Here is a 15,311-nt window from a genome sequence, read left to right as displayed (position 1 = left end):
AATATTTCTGACTTCAGAAACTGTGTAGGCCTATGCACTGGAAATTCAGTCACCTTTAGTTAACTGAAAAGAATTGTTCAAAAAATTAAATAACTTTGTTAGGTAGCTCATAACCTTAGAAAATTAAAAAAAGATTGGCTTTGGGGAAACTACTTAAGTACAACAAAAATTATATTCCATGTTCAGCAGAATTTTTACATTCAATTATAAACAAATTAACATCAATTAATGATAAATTAATGAGAAACAGTCCACTTCAAATGTAATTTTTATGCTGTAAAAAATAATTTGGCAATGTGAAAACAAAAAATTACATAAAGCTAAAAAATGATTATCACATTGTGGAATGTATTAACACAATAGATATATTAGTCCTTACATCTGATACAGTTATCACATTCCTTACATCGTATACAGTTATCTTAGTCCTTACATCTTATACAGTTATATTAGTCCTTACATCTGATACAATTATCATAGTCCTTACACCTGACCCAATTAACATAGTCCTTACATCTGATTTAGCTAGCTCTTCCATGTGTAAACACAAGCAGTATAAAAAAAACCTGCATTATGTGTGAACTCTGACCTTGAGACATGAGAATTAAATGGAGGTTTGAGTATAAACAGCCAGAGATTCAACTCATCTAACAGTGTATTTTACAGACACTTCAGTTTTAGCAGTTTGATCATCTTCTCATGAGCCAACAAAATGCAGTACATAGTAAACAATAAATTGCTTAACAGAATGCAGTTTTTTAAATTCAATTTTGAAAATAATGTAGCTTCCCTAAGCCAGAAAAAGCTTTGAATTTATAAATTAAAAAAGGATTTAACTAACATCTTCTTGATAAAAACGAACCTGTTTTTATACATGATGTACTGTTTGTCTTTTGATCTATGAAATCATTGGGGTTTTTTCTGACCAATAAAAATATTGGTCTAATAAATTGTTCAATATGAATACTGTTTGTAAATTATTCAATGCTTACATTATTCTTACAAGTAAATTGTTCATTGCATATATTTTTAATATTATTATTAAATGAAAAAAATTGTTCTTAAATTGTTCAATAGAAAACATGTTAATTTTAAGCTGATTGTTCCTTGGCTTTATAACTAATCTCATTAAATAACGGTATACATTTATTTACTTTTAATATCAAAAACTTCAAACAACTGGTATAAATTTTTGGCAGATAAAAAAAAAATTTCTTTGTTTTTGTAGGTCAGTACAAAATACAAAAATACAAAGTTTGTGCTAAGTACCGTAAAGTGCACTGCCCATGTGCTAGCAACACAAGGTATCTAGTGTCCTTGAACCAGATGCTGCCGACCTTTTCATTCATGCCTAATATAAACAAGTAACTGGCTCTGAGATGATTCACACATCCAACTGTTTCAAATATTTACAATTTCTCCATTCATTAAATTAAATTATTATAAATATAATTTTACCAGAAAAAAAAATAATTAAGGCTCAAACTTAAATAAGATGAGGCATTATGTTGGCAAACTAGATATAAAAATAATTACCAAAATCTAAATTTTCAAAAAAGTTTTGTCATGCATAACAGAAGCAGAAGCTATAAAACCAAATACCAGCTACAACAAAAAAATTTTAACTCTAAAAAAGTTCACTGTGAGAAGTTTGTACTGTTGATTCCTGCACCAAAAAAATGTACTGCTGCAGTAAAAAATCACAACCCTGAGCTAAAAATAACCACCAATGACAGGCTTGGTAAGATAAGGAAAGCACCAGATTGGTCAAATAAAAATGAAATGTGTTTGACATTCTACATTGGGAGGGATCTTCTCCTTTTTCAACTTCTCAAATACCCCCAGAACTCTCTGAGATTTGCGGATAGCCACACGAGGGAATGCGGGTTCAATGAACTTGACGGCTGACGTCTTGGACAGAGTGACCATCTTCTGTTTGAACCTGGACACCAGGCCCGCATCTCTAGGGTCAAGGTTAGACTGGGCCAGGACCATGGTGTCCTGAGGTGCCGAGTTCAAACTGGCACTTAGTGTCGTGTCACTCAGCGACGTCTTCATGTGGGGGTGGTGTAGCTGATGACACTTGCCTAAAATAGCTCGGACCTCATCGTTTTCTATCACGCAATACTCCCCTTCACTGGAGTCATCATCTTCTGGCTTCTCAGTACTGGTCTCTGTCTTTGTTGTGCTTTGACTGGCAAAACCTCCACAAGAGTTGGCATCCACGTGATCAGTGTCTGGAATATTTTGTTTACTGACCCCAGTTTGCGTGGCAGTAGAGTTGAGGTCAGCTTCAAGTTTCTCAAAGCTGAAGACTTTAGGAGGGGTGTGTGTCAGTGAGTCAACTTGGGGCATGCTGCGTCTGCTCTCAGCCTTCAGATGAATTGAGGAGAGTAAAATCTGGTTCGGACTGGATGCCAGGATGCCACAGCTGTCTAGCACCACGTCCTGCGTCGCTTCCTGTCTGTTCCTCTCGTCTTCACTGTCACAATTACTGTCACAGTCATCGCTATTTTCATTATCTTTATTTAATTTAATTCTTCTCATCAGGTTGAGGTTTTGAAGGTTTATTTTCAGGTTAGGTTTAGGTAGGGTGAACTTGGCTGTCATGTTCTTTGACATGTTCTGTTTGGAAAAATTGTTTAGAAACTCTAGGGGGGAGACGGAGCGAGGGACTGGGGAAACTGTGGAGGGACCTGGCTCAAGTCTGCTGACAGAGTGGTTGTCTGCTGCTTGCAGGGCGGAGCTGATGTCTGCTGAGATGTCTCTGGGCAGTGAGATGCCAGCCAGGGAGTTTTCTTGTTGCTGTCTGAAGACGTCCACCACATCGGGGTGGGCTGTTGCTTTCCTCCTGAGTAGAGAGACAACACAGCAACTTAATACTAAACTTATTACAGGACTGTAATGGTAAGATTGTTTCATTATCAGATAGCTGGTCTTACAGATAAATCTGCTGATACTTACTTTTCTAGCTTTGGTTTTTCAACAATTTCTAATTCAATTTTCATTATGTCCTGGGCTGATTTAAAAGTGTCCGCTATCATTCGAAGAGAATCTAGACAAAATAAAATGTCATATTAATGTTTCAGGACATTTTCAAAACCTGTGGCAGGAGACGATAACTACCTACCTGTGTCAGGAGAAGATAACTACCAACCTGTGGCAGGAGAAGATAACTACCAACCTGTGGCAGGAGAAGATAACTACCAACCTATGTCAAGAGAAGATAACTACCAACCTGTGGCAGGAGAAGATAACTACCAACCTGTGTCAAAAGAAGATAACGACCAACCTATGTCAAGAGAAGATAACTACCAACCTATGTCAAGGGAAGATAACTACCAACCTGTGCCAGGAGAAGATAACTATCAACCTGTGTCAGGAGAAGATAACTACCAACCTGTGTCAAGAGAAGATAACTACCAACCTGTCAAGAGAAGATAACTAACAACCTGTGTCAAGAGAAGATAACTACCAACCTGTCAAGAGAAGATAACTACCAACCTGTGTCAGGAGAAGATAACTACCAACCAGTGTCAAGAGAAGATAACTACCAACCTGTGTCAGGAGAAGATAACTACCAACCTGTCAAGAGAAGATAACTACCAACCTGTGTCAAGAGAAGATAACCACCAACCTGTCAAGAGAAGATAACCACCAACCTGTCAAGAGAAGATAACTACCAACCTGTCAGGAGAAGATAACTACCAACCTGTCAAGAGAAGATAACTACCAACCTGTCAGGAGAGGATAGCTACCAACCTGTGTCAAGAGAAGATAACCACCAACCTGTCAAGAGAAGATAACTACCAAACTGTCAGGAGAAGATAACTACCAACCTGTCAAGAGAAGATAACTACCAACCTGTGGCAGGAGAAGATAACTACCAACCTGTCAGGAGAAGATAACTACCAACCTGTGTCAAGAGAAGATAACTACCAACCTGCAACAGGAGAAGATAACTACCAACCTGCAACAGGAGAAGATAACTACCAACCTGCAACAGGAGAAGATAACTACCAACCTTTAGCTTCCTCCTGTGACATGACAACCGTGGCCTTGTTGTTGAAGAGGCGTGTGTGTGGCAGTCTAAACATGTGGTAGAGGCCTTCATCAGCCTGGTAGTGGTAGATGAGTCTCAGACAGGGGAACTTGGACTTGAAGACAGCTGGTTCCATGCCTGGGTCATACAAGTAGGGGTTACAGTACATACAGGTGGGGCTAAGGGGGGGGGGGGGTAGATGAGTCTCAGACAGGGGAACTTGGACTTGAAGACAGCTGGTTCCATGCCTGGGTCATACAAGCAGGGGTTACAGTACATACAGGTGGGGGGGGGGGGGTAGATGAGTCTCAGACAGGGGAACTTGGACTTGAAGACAGCTGGTTCCATGCCTGGGTCATACAAGTAGGGGTTACAGTACATACAGGTGGGGGGGGGGGGTAGATGAGTCTCAGACAGGGGAACTTGGACTTGAAGACAGCTGGTTCCATGCCTGGGTCTTAAAAGCAGGGGTTACAGTACATACAGGTGGGGGGGGTAGATGAGTCTCAGACAGGGGAACTTGGACTTGAAGACAGCTGGTTCCATGCCTGGGTCATACAAGCAGGGGTTACAGTACATACAGATGGGGGGGGGTAGATGAGTCTCAGACAGGGGAACTTGGACTTGAAGACAGCTGGTTCCATGCCTGGGTCATACAAGTAGGGGTTACAGTACATACAGGTGGGGGGGGGGGGGTAGATGAGTCTCAGACAGGGGAACTTGGACTTGAAGACAGCTGGTTCCATGCCTGGGTCATACAAGTAGGGGTTACAGTACATACAGGTGGGGGGGGGGTAGATGAGTCTCAGACAGGGGAACTTGGACTTGAAGACAGCTGGTTCCATGCCTGGGTCATACAAGTAGGGGTTACAGTACATACAGACAGGTGGGGAGGGGGTAGATGAGTCTCAGACAGGGGAACTTGGACTTGAAGACAGCTGGTTCCATGCCTGGGTCATACAAGTAGGGGTTACAGTACATACAGGTGGGGGGGGGGGGGGTAGATGAGTCTCAGACAGGGGAACTTGGACTTGAAGACAGCTGGTTCCATGCCTGGGTCATACAAGTAGGGGTTACAGTACATACAGACAGGTGGGGGGGGGGGGGGTAGATGAGTCTCAGACAGGGGAACTTGGACTTGAAGACAGCTGGTTCCATGCCTGGGTCATACAAGTAGGGGTTACAGTACATACAGGTGGGGGGGGGTAGATGAGTCTCAGACAGGGGAACTTGGACTTGAAGACAGCTGGTTCCATGCCTGGGTCATACAAGCAGGGGTTACAGTACATACAGGTGGGGGGGGGGGGTAGATGAGTCTCAGACAGGGGAACTTGGACTTGAAGACAGCTGGTTCCATGCCTGGGTCATACAAGCAGGGGTTACAGTACATATAGGTGGGGGGGGGGTAGATGAGTCTCAGACAGGGGAACTTGGACTTGAAGACAGCTGGTTCCATGCCTGGGTCATACAAGTAGGGGTTACAGTACATACAGACAGGTGGGGGGGGGGGTAGATGAGTCTCAGACAGGGGAACTTGGACTTGAAGACAGCTGGTTCCATGCCTGGGTCATACAAGTAGGGGTTACAGTACATATAGGTGGGGGGGGGGGTAGATGAGTCTCAGACAGGGGAACTTGGACTTGAAGACAGCTGGTTCCATGCCTGGGTCATACAAGTAGGGGTTACAGTACATACAGGTGGGGGGGGGGGTAGATGAGTCTCAGACAGGGGAACTTGGACTTGAAGACAGCTGGTTCCATGCCTGGGTCATACAAGTAGGGGTTACAGTACATACAGGGGGGGGGGATAGATGAGTCTCAGACAGGGGAACTTGGACTTGAAGACAGCTGGTTCCATGCCTGGGTCATACAAGTAGGGGTTACAGTACATACAGGTGGGGGGGGGGGTAGATGAGTCTCAGACAGGGGAACTTGGACTTGAAGACAGCTGGTTCCATGCCTGGGTCATACAAGTAGGGGTTACAGTACATACAGACAGGTGGGGGGGGGTAGATGAGTCTCAGACAGGGGAACTTGGACTTGAAGACAGCTGGTTCCATGCCTGGGTCATACAAGCAGGGGTTACAGTACATACAGGTGGGGGGGGTACATGAGTCTCAGACAGGGGAACTTGGACTTGAATACAGCTGGTTCCATGCCTGGGTCATACAAGTAGGGGTTACAGTACATACAGGTGGGGGGGGGGGGTAGATGAGTCTCAGACAGGGGAACTTGGACTTGAAGACAGCTGGTTCCATGCCTGGGTCATACAAGTAGGGGTTACAGTACATACAGGTGGGGGGGGGGTAGCTGAGTCTCAGACAGGGGAACTTGGACTTGAAGACAGCTGGTTCCATGCCTGGGTCATACAAGTAGGGGTTACAGTACATACAGGTGGGGGGGGGGTAGATGAGTCTCAGACAGGGGAACTTGGACTTGAAGACAGCTGGTTCCATGCCTGGGTCATACAAGTAGGGGTTACAGTACATACAGACAGGTGGGGGGGGGGGGTAGATGAGTCTCAGACAGGGGAACTTGGACTTGAAGACAGCTGGTTCCATGCCTGGGTCATACAAGTAGGGGTTACAGTACATACAGGTGGGGGGGGGGGTAGATGAGTCTCAGACAGGGGAACTTGGACTTGAAGACAGCTGGTTCCATGCCTGGGTCATACAAGCAGGGGTTACAGTACATACAGGTGGGGGGGGGGGGTAGATGAGTCTCAGACAGGGGAACTTGGACTTGAAGACAGCTGGTTCCATGCCTGGGTCATACAAGCAGGGGTTACAGTACATACAGGTGGGGGGGGGGGAGCTGAGTCTCAGACAGGGGAACTTGGACTTGAAGACAGCTGGTTCCATGCCTGGGTCATACAAGTAGGGTTTACAGTACATACAGATGGGGGGGGGGTAGATGAGTCTCAGACAGGGGAACTTGGACTTGAAGACAGCTGGTTCCATGCCTGGGTCATACAAGTAGGGGTTACAGTACATACAGGTGGGGGGGGGTAGATGAGTCTCAGACAGGGGAACTTGGACTTGAAGACAGCTGGTTCCATGCCTGGGTCATACAAGTAGGGGTTACAGTACATACAGGTGGGGGGGGGGGTAGATGAGTCTCAGACAGGGGAACTTGGACTTGAAGACAGCTGGTTCCATGCCTGGGTCATACAAGCAGGGGTTACAGTACATACAGGTGGGGGGGGGGGGGTAGATGAGTCTCAGACAGGGGAACTTGGACTAGAAGACAGCTGGTTCCATGCCTGGGTCATACAAGTAGGGGTTACAGTACATACAGATGGGGGGGGGGGTAGATGAGTCTCAGACAGGGGAACTTGGACTTGAAGACAGCTGGTTCCATGCCTGGGTCATACAAGTAGGGGTTACAGTACATACAGGTGGGGGGGGGGGGGTAGATGAGTCTCAGACAGGGGAACTTGGACTTGAAGACAGCTGGTTCCATGCCTGGGTCATACAAGTAGGGGTTACAGTACATACAGACAGGTGGGGGGGGGTAGATGAGTCTCAGACAGGGGAACTTGGACTTGAAGACAGCTGGTTCCATGCCTGGGTCATACAAGTAGGGGTTACAGTACATACAGGGGGGGGGGGATAGATGAGTCTCAGACAGGGGAACTTGGACTTGAAGACAGCTGGTTCCATGCCTGGGTCATACAAGTAGGGGTTACAGTACATACAGGTGGGGGGGGGGATAGATGAGTCTCAGACAGGGGAACTTGGACTTGAAGACAGCTGGTTCCATGCCTGGGTCATACAAGTAGGGGTTACAGTACATACAGGTGGGGGGGGGGTAGATGAGTCTCAGACAGGGGAACTTGGACTTGAAGACAGCTGGTTCCATGCCTGGGTCATACAAGCAGGGGTTACAGTACATACAGATGGGGGGGGGGTAGATGAGTCTCAGACAGGGGAACTTGGACTTGAAGACAGCTGGTTCCATGCCTGGGTCATACAAGTAGGGGTTACAGTACAGACAGGTGGGGGGGGGGGGTAGATGAGTCTCAGACAGGGGAACTTGGACTTGAAGACAGCTGGTTCCATGCCTGGGTCATACAAGCAGGGGTTATAGTACATACAGATGGGGGGGGGGGTAGATGAGTCTCAGACAGGGGAACTTGGACTTGAAGACAGCTGGTTCCATGCCTGGGTCATACAAGTAGGGGTTACAGTACATACAGGTGGGGGGGGGGGTAGATGAGTCTCAGACAGGGGAACTTGGACTTGAAGACAGCTGGTTCCATGCATGGGTCATACAAGCAGGGGTTACAGTACATACAGGTGGGGGGGGGGGGTAGATGAGTCTCAGACAGGGGAACTTGGACTTGAAGACAGCTGGTTCCATGCCTGGGTCATACAAGTAGGGCTTACAGTACATACAGGTGGGGGGGGGTAGATGAGTCTCAGACAGGGGAACTTGGACTTGAAGACAGCTGGTTCCATGCCTGGGTCATACAAGTAGGGGTTACAGTACATACAGGTGGGGGGGGGGGGTAGATGAGTCTCAGACAGGGGAACTTGGACTTGAAGACAGCTGGTTCCATGCCTGGGTCATACAAGTAGGGGTTACAGTACATACAGATGGGGGGGGGTAGATGAGTCTCAGACAGGGGAACTTGGACTTGAAGACAGCTGGTTCCATGCCTGGGTCATACAAGTAGGGGTTACAGTACATACAGACAGGTGGGGGGGGGGGGGTAGATGAGTCTCAGACAGGGGAACTTGGACTTGAAGACAGCTGGTTCCATGCCTGGGTCATACAAGTAGGGGTTACAGTACATACAGGTGGGGGGGGGGGGGGTAGATGAGTCTCAGACAGGGGAACTTGGACTTGAAGACAGCTGGTTCCATGCCTGGGTCATACAAGTAGGGGTTACAGTACATACAGGTGGGGGGGGGGGGGTAGATGAGTCTCAGACAGGGGAACTTGGACTTGAAGACAGCTGGTTCCATGCCTGGGTCATACAAGTAGGGGTTACAGTACATACAGGTGGGGGGGGGGGGGTAGATGAGTCTCAGACAGGGGAACTTGGACTTGAAGACAGCTGGTTCCATGCCTGGGTCATACAAGCAGGGGTTACAGTACATACAGGTGGGGGGGGGGGGTAGATGAGTCTCAGACAGGGGAACTTGGACTTGAAGACAGCTGGTTCCATGCCTGGGTCATACAAGTAGGGGTTACAGTACATATAGGTGGGGGGGGGGGGGGGTAGATGAGTCTCAGACAGGGGAACTTGGACTTGAAGACAGCTGGTTCCATGCCTGGGTCATACAAGTAGGGGTTACAGTACATACAGGTGGGGGGGGGGTAGATGAGTCTCAGACAGGGGAACTTGGACTTGAAGACAGCTGGTTCCATGCCTGGGTCATACAAGCAGGGGTTACAGTACATATAGGTGGGGGGGGGATAGATGAGTCTCAGACAGGGGAACTTGGACTTGAAGACAGCTGGTTCCATGCCTGGGTCATACAAGTAGGGGTTACAGTACATACAGGTGGGGGGGGGGGATAGATGAGTCTCAGACAGGGGAACTTGGACTTGAAGACAGCTGGTTCCATGCCTGGGTCATACAAGTAGGGGTTACAGTACATACAGGTGGGGGGGGGATAGATGAGTCTCAGACAGGGGAACTTGGACTTGAAGACAGCTGGTTCCATGCCTGGGTCATACAAGCAGGGGTTACAGTACATACAGATGGGGGGGGGGGGGGTAGATGAGCCTCAGACAGGGGAACTTGGACTTGAAGACAGCTGGTTCCATGCCTGGGTCATACAAGTAGGGGTTACAGTACAGACAGGTGGGGGGGGGGGGTAGATGAGTCTCAGACAGGGGAACTTGGACTTGAAGACAGCTGGTTCCATGCCTGGGTCATACAAGCAGGGGTTATAGTACATACAGATGGGGGGGGGGTAGATGAGTCTCAGACAGGGGAACTTGGACTTGAAGACAGCTGGTTCCATGCCTGGGTCATACAAGTAGGGGTTACAGTACATACAGGTGGGGGGGGGGGGGGGGTAGATGAGTCTCAGACAGGGGAACTTGGACTTGAAGACAGCTGGTCCCATGCCTGGGTCATACAAGCAGGGGTTACAGTACATACAGGTGGGGGGGGGGGTAGATGAGTCTCAGACAGGGGAACTTGGACTTGAAGACAGCTGGTTCCATGCCTGGGTCATACAAGTAGGGTTTACAGTACATACAGATGGGGGGGGGGTAGCTGAGTCTCAGACAGGGGAACTTGGACTTGAAGACAGCTGGTTCCATGCCTGGGTCATACAAGTAGGGGTTACAGTACATACAGACAGGTGGGGGGGGGTAGATGAGTCTCAGACAGGGGAACTTGGACTTGAAGACAGCTGGTTCCATGCCTGGGTCATACAAGCAGGGGTTACAGTACATATAGGTGGGGGGGGGGATAGATGAGTCTCAGACAGGGGAACTTGGACTTGAAGACAGCTGGTTCCATGCCTGGGTCATACAAGTAGGGGTTACAGTACATACAGGTGGGGGGGGGGGATAGATGAGTCTCAGACAGGGGAACTTGGACTTGAAGACAGCTGGTTCCATGCCTGGGTCATACAAGTAGGGGTTACAGTACATACAGGTGGGGGGGGGTAGATGAGTCTCAGACAGGGGAACTTGGACTTGAAGACAGCTGGTTCCATGCCTGGGTCATACAAGCAGGGGTTACAGTACATACAGATGGGGGGGGGGGGTAGATGAGTCTCAGACAGGGGAACTTGGACTTGAAGACAGCTGGTTCCATGCCTGGGTCATACAAGTAGGGGTTACAGTACAGACAGGTTGGGGGGGGGGTAGATGAGTCTCAGACAGGGGAACTTGGACTTGAAGACAGCTGATTCCATGCCTGGGTCATACAAGCAGGGGTTATAGTACATACAGATGGGGGGGGGGGGGGTAGATGAGTCTCAGACAGGGGAACTTGGACTTGAAGACAGCTGGTTCCATGCCTGGGTCATACAAGTAGGGGTTACAGTACATACAGGTGGGGGGGGGGGGTAGATGAGTCTCAGACAGGGGAACTTGGACTTGAAGACAGCTGGTTCCATGCCTGGGTCATACAAGCAGGGGTTACAGTACATACAGGTGGGGGGGGGGTAGATGAGTCTCAGACAAGGGAACTTGGACTTGAAGACAGCTGGTTCCATGCCTGGGTCATACAAGTAGGGTTTACAGTACATACAGATGGGGGGGGGGGGTAGCTGAGTCTCAGACAGGGGAACTTGGACTTGAAGACAGCTGGTTCCATGCCTGGGTCATACAAGTAGGGGTTACAGTACATACAGACAGGTGGGGGGGGGGGTAGATGAGTCTCAGACAGGGGAACTTGGACTTGAAGACAGCTGGTTCCATGCCTGGGTCATACAAGTAGGGCTTACAGTACATACAGGTGGGGGGGGGGGGGGTAGATGAGTCTCAGACAGGGGAACTTGGACTTGAAGACAGCTGGTTCCATGCCTGGGTCATACAAGTAGGGGTTACAGTACATACAGGTGGGGGGGGGGGTAGATGAGTCTCAGACAGGGGAACTTGGACTTGAAGACAGCTGGTTCCATGCCTGGGTCATACAAGTAGGGGTTACAGTACATACAGGTGGGGGGGGGGTAGATGAGTCTCAGACAGGGGAACTTGGACTTGAAGACAGCTGGTTCCATGCCTGGGTCATACAAGTAGGGGTTACAGTACAGACAGGTGGGGGGGGGATAGATGAGTCTCAGACAGGGGAACTTGGACTTGAAGACAGCTGGTTCCATGCCTGGACCAGACAAGCAGGGGTTACAGTACATACAGACAGGTGGGGGGGATTAAACAGATAAATCAGTATGCAAAGGCTCGTAGACGTTAAATTTGTTAACTTTGAATGTTTATAATTCAAAACTGCAGCTTAATATGAGCTTTTAAATTTTTTCTTACCCTTTATGGCGCTCCCCTATGGTTGGCACATACCCATCTCAATTTTCTCCACATCTTCTAGAAAAGTGTGGCACATACCTATCTCAATTTTCTCCACATCCTCTAGAAAAATGTAGCACATACCTATCTCAATTTTCTTCACATCTTCTAGAAAAATGTAGCACATACCTATCTCAATTTTCTTCACATCTTCTAGAAAAATGTAGCACATACCTATCTCAATTTTCTCCACATCCTCTAGAAAAATCCTCTGGTACTTGGTGACCTGCTCAGCTTCATCATCGTACCAGGCGACATAGACGGACCTCTGGCTGAGGAGTAGGACAATGTCCATGTCCTGCTGGTCACTGTCCCCTTCACTGTAGGACACAAACACATGGGTTAAACACAGTAGCACACAAACACATGGGTTTAACACAGTAGCATACAAACACATGGGTTTAACACAGTAGCACACAAACACATGGGTTTAACAAAGTAGCATACAAACACATGGGTTAAACACTGTAGCACACAAACACATGGGTTTAACACAGTACCACACAAACACATGGGATAAACACGGTAGCAAACACATGGGTTAAACACAGTAGCACACAAACACATGGGTTAAACACAGTAGCACACAAACACATGGGATAAACACTGTAGCACACAAACACATGAGTTAAACACTGTAGCACACAAACACATGGGTTAAACACAGTAGCACACACACATGGGTTAAACACTGTAGCACACATGTATTTATCACAGGATACTGGACCAATACAGTGGTAGTGTTGACCAGTGCCTTTATACACTAAGATACAGGACAATTACTTGTATTTGGTCAGCAATGCCCAGTGGTCAAATAGGAAAATAGACTAGGATAATGGACTAGAACTTACATGGGGTCAGCCTGGACTAGAACTTACATGGGGTCAGCCTTGACTAGAACTTACATGGGGTCAGACTGGACTAGAACTTACATGGGGTCAGACTGGACTAGAACTTACATGGGGTCAGCCTTGACTAGAACTTACATGGGGTCAGACTGGAATAGAACTTACATGGGGTTAGACTGGACTAGAACTTACATGGGGTCAGCCTTGACTAGAACTTACATGGGGTCAGACTGGACTAGAGCTTACATGGGGTCAGACTGGACTAGAACTTACATGGGGTCAGCCTTGACTAGAACTTACATGGGGTCAGCCTTGGCTAGAACTTACATGGGGTTAGACTTTGCTTGAACTTACATGGGGTCAGCCTTGGCTAGAACTTACATGGGGTCAGACTGGACTAGAACTTACATGGGGTCAGACTGGACTAGAACTTACATGGGGTCAGACTGGACTAGAACTTACATGGGGTCAGACTGGACTAGAACTTACATGGGGTCAGCCTTGGTTTGAACTTACATGGGGTTAGACTTTGCTTGAACTTACATGGGGTCAGCCTTGGCTAGAACATACATGGGGTAAGACTTGGCTAGAACTTACATGGGGTCAGACTTGGCAAGAACTTACATGGGGTCAGACTTGGCTAGAACTTACATGGGGTCAGACTTGGCTAGAACTTACATGGGGTCAGCATTGACCAGTGCCCATCCACCAATGCACTGCTCCGGCTCCACTATCAGCATCCTCTTGCAGTCCTCCAGTATCATCTTGACATTCTCCTCCTTCTCTGAGGCCTCGCTGCCGTCTGTGTCGTCTCCCTCCACTGATGGCACCATCAGAGACTCTGAGACAGGCTGACCAAGGGTCAGGTCTATGGCAGCTTGTCTATAAGCATCACGGAACCTCAGGTAATATCTGCAAAAATCAGTTCAACCAGAAATTATATTGTAAAAAGTTGCTTATGTCAAACAAAAACATAAATTTGTTTAGTAGTGAAAATGATATAGCAATTTTAAAAGAAAATAATTCCCTTCTCAAAATCTCAACAAAATGAATAAAAAGTTAAGGGGAAGTAAACCTGTAATTTCTTAAAAACATCAAGTAATTATGAAGTTATGTCCCTTTGATTATTATTTTTAAAAATTAAACGTTCATGATTCTTTCTTTGTATAAAATGCTGTAAAATAAAATTAAAGCAAGGACGTAACGTTACCTGTTAGCAGAGTTGACGCCATCTTTCATAAGGCCAGTCAGTTTTCTCTCCCCTGTCCTGGTGAAGTCACCCTACAACAACAAACAGGCACGGGGTTAGCGAGGTCCTAGGTATTAGACACAAGACAGGTCCTGGGGTGTTAGAGGTCCTGGGGTGTGAGACACAAGACAGGTCCTGGGGTGTGAGACACAAGACAGGTCCTGGGGTGTGAGACACAAGACAGGTCCTGGGGTGTGAGACACAAGACAGGTCCTGGGGTGTGAGACACAAGACAGGTCCTGGGGTGTGAGACACAAGACAGGTCCTGGGGTGTGAGACACAAGACAGGTCCTGGGGTGTTAGAGGTCCTGGGGTGTGAGACACAAGACAGGTCCTGGGGTGTGAGACACAAGACAGGTCCTGGAGTGTTAGAGGTCCTGGGGTGTGAGACACAAGACAGGTCCTGGGGTGTTAGAGGTCCTGGGGTGTGAGACACAAGACAGGTCCTGGGGTGTGAGACACAAGACAGGTCCTGGGGTGTTAGAGGTCCTGGGGTGTGAGACACAAGACAGGTCCTGGGGTGTGAGACACAAGACAGGTCCTGGGGTGTGAGACACAAGACAGGTCCTGGGGTGTGAGACACAAGACAGGTCCTGGAGTGTTAGAGGTCCTGGGGTGTGAAACACAAGACAGGTCCTGGAGTGTTAGAGGTCCTGGGGTGTGAGACACAAGACAGGTCCTGGGGTGTTAGAGGTCCTGGGGTGTGAGACACAAGACAGATCCTGGGGTGTGAGACACAAGACAGGTCCTGGGGTGTGAGACACAAGACAGGTCCTGGAGTGTTAGAGGTATTGGGTGTGAGACACAAGACAGGTCCTGGAGTGTTAGAGGTCCTGGAGTGTGAGACAAAAGACAGGTCCTGGAGTGTTAGAGGTCCTGGAGTGTGAGACACAAGACAGGTACTGGGGTGTGAGACACAAGACAGGTCCTGGGGTGTTAGAGGTCCTGGGGTGTGAGACAAAAGACAGGTCCTGGAGTGTTAGAGGTCCTGGAGTGTGAGACACAAGACAGGTACTGGGGTGTGAGACACAAGACAGGTCCTGGGGTGTTAGAGGTCCTGGGGTGTGAGACTCAAGACAGGTCCTGGGGTGTTAGAGGTCCTGGGGTGTGAGACACAAGACAGGTCCTGGGGTGTGAGACACAAGACAGGTCCTGGGGTGTTAGAGGTCCTGGGGTGTGAG

General features: G+C 48.0%; 1 protein-coding gene across 1 annotated transcript in view; it reads right to left on the bottom strand.

Annotated features, from left to right (window-relative positions):
• Positions 1-1,318: 1,318 nt before the first annotated feature.
• LOC131955354 (phosphatidylinositide phosphatase SAC2) overlaps positions 1,319-15,311 on the bottom strand; it is a 115,789-nt gene continuing 101,796 nt past the window's right edge. Inside the window, exons 14-19 of the mRNA XM_059319471.1 lie at positions 14,092-14,162; positions 13,560-13,793; positions 12,208-12,353; positions 4,025-4,180; positions 2,965-3,055; positions 1,319-2,851 (exon numbers count right to left, since the gene is read on the bottom strand). Of these exons, the coding sequence (XP_059175454.1) occupies positions 1,768-2,851; positions 2,965-3,055; positions 4,025-4,180; positions 12,208-12,353; positions 13,560-13,793; positions 14,092-14,162 (1,782 nt within the window). The 3' untranslated portion in view covers positions 1,319-1,767. The remainder of the gene's footprint in view (positions 2,852-2,964; positions 3,056-4,024; positions 4,181-12,207; positions 12,354-13,559; positions 13,794-14,091; positions 14,163-15,311) is intronic.

This window comes from Physella acuta, unplaced genomic scaffold (assembly GCF_028476545.2).
Source record: "Physella acuta isolate Inbredline_101_S28 unplaced genomic scaffold, ASM2847654v3 ptg001063l, whole genome shotgun sequence".
Lineage (NCBI taxonomy): Eukaryota > Metazoa > Mollusca > Gastropoda > Physidae > Physella > Physella acuta.
This window is presented reverse-complemented; position numbering and strand designations above follow the sequence as displayed.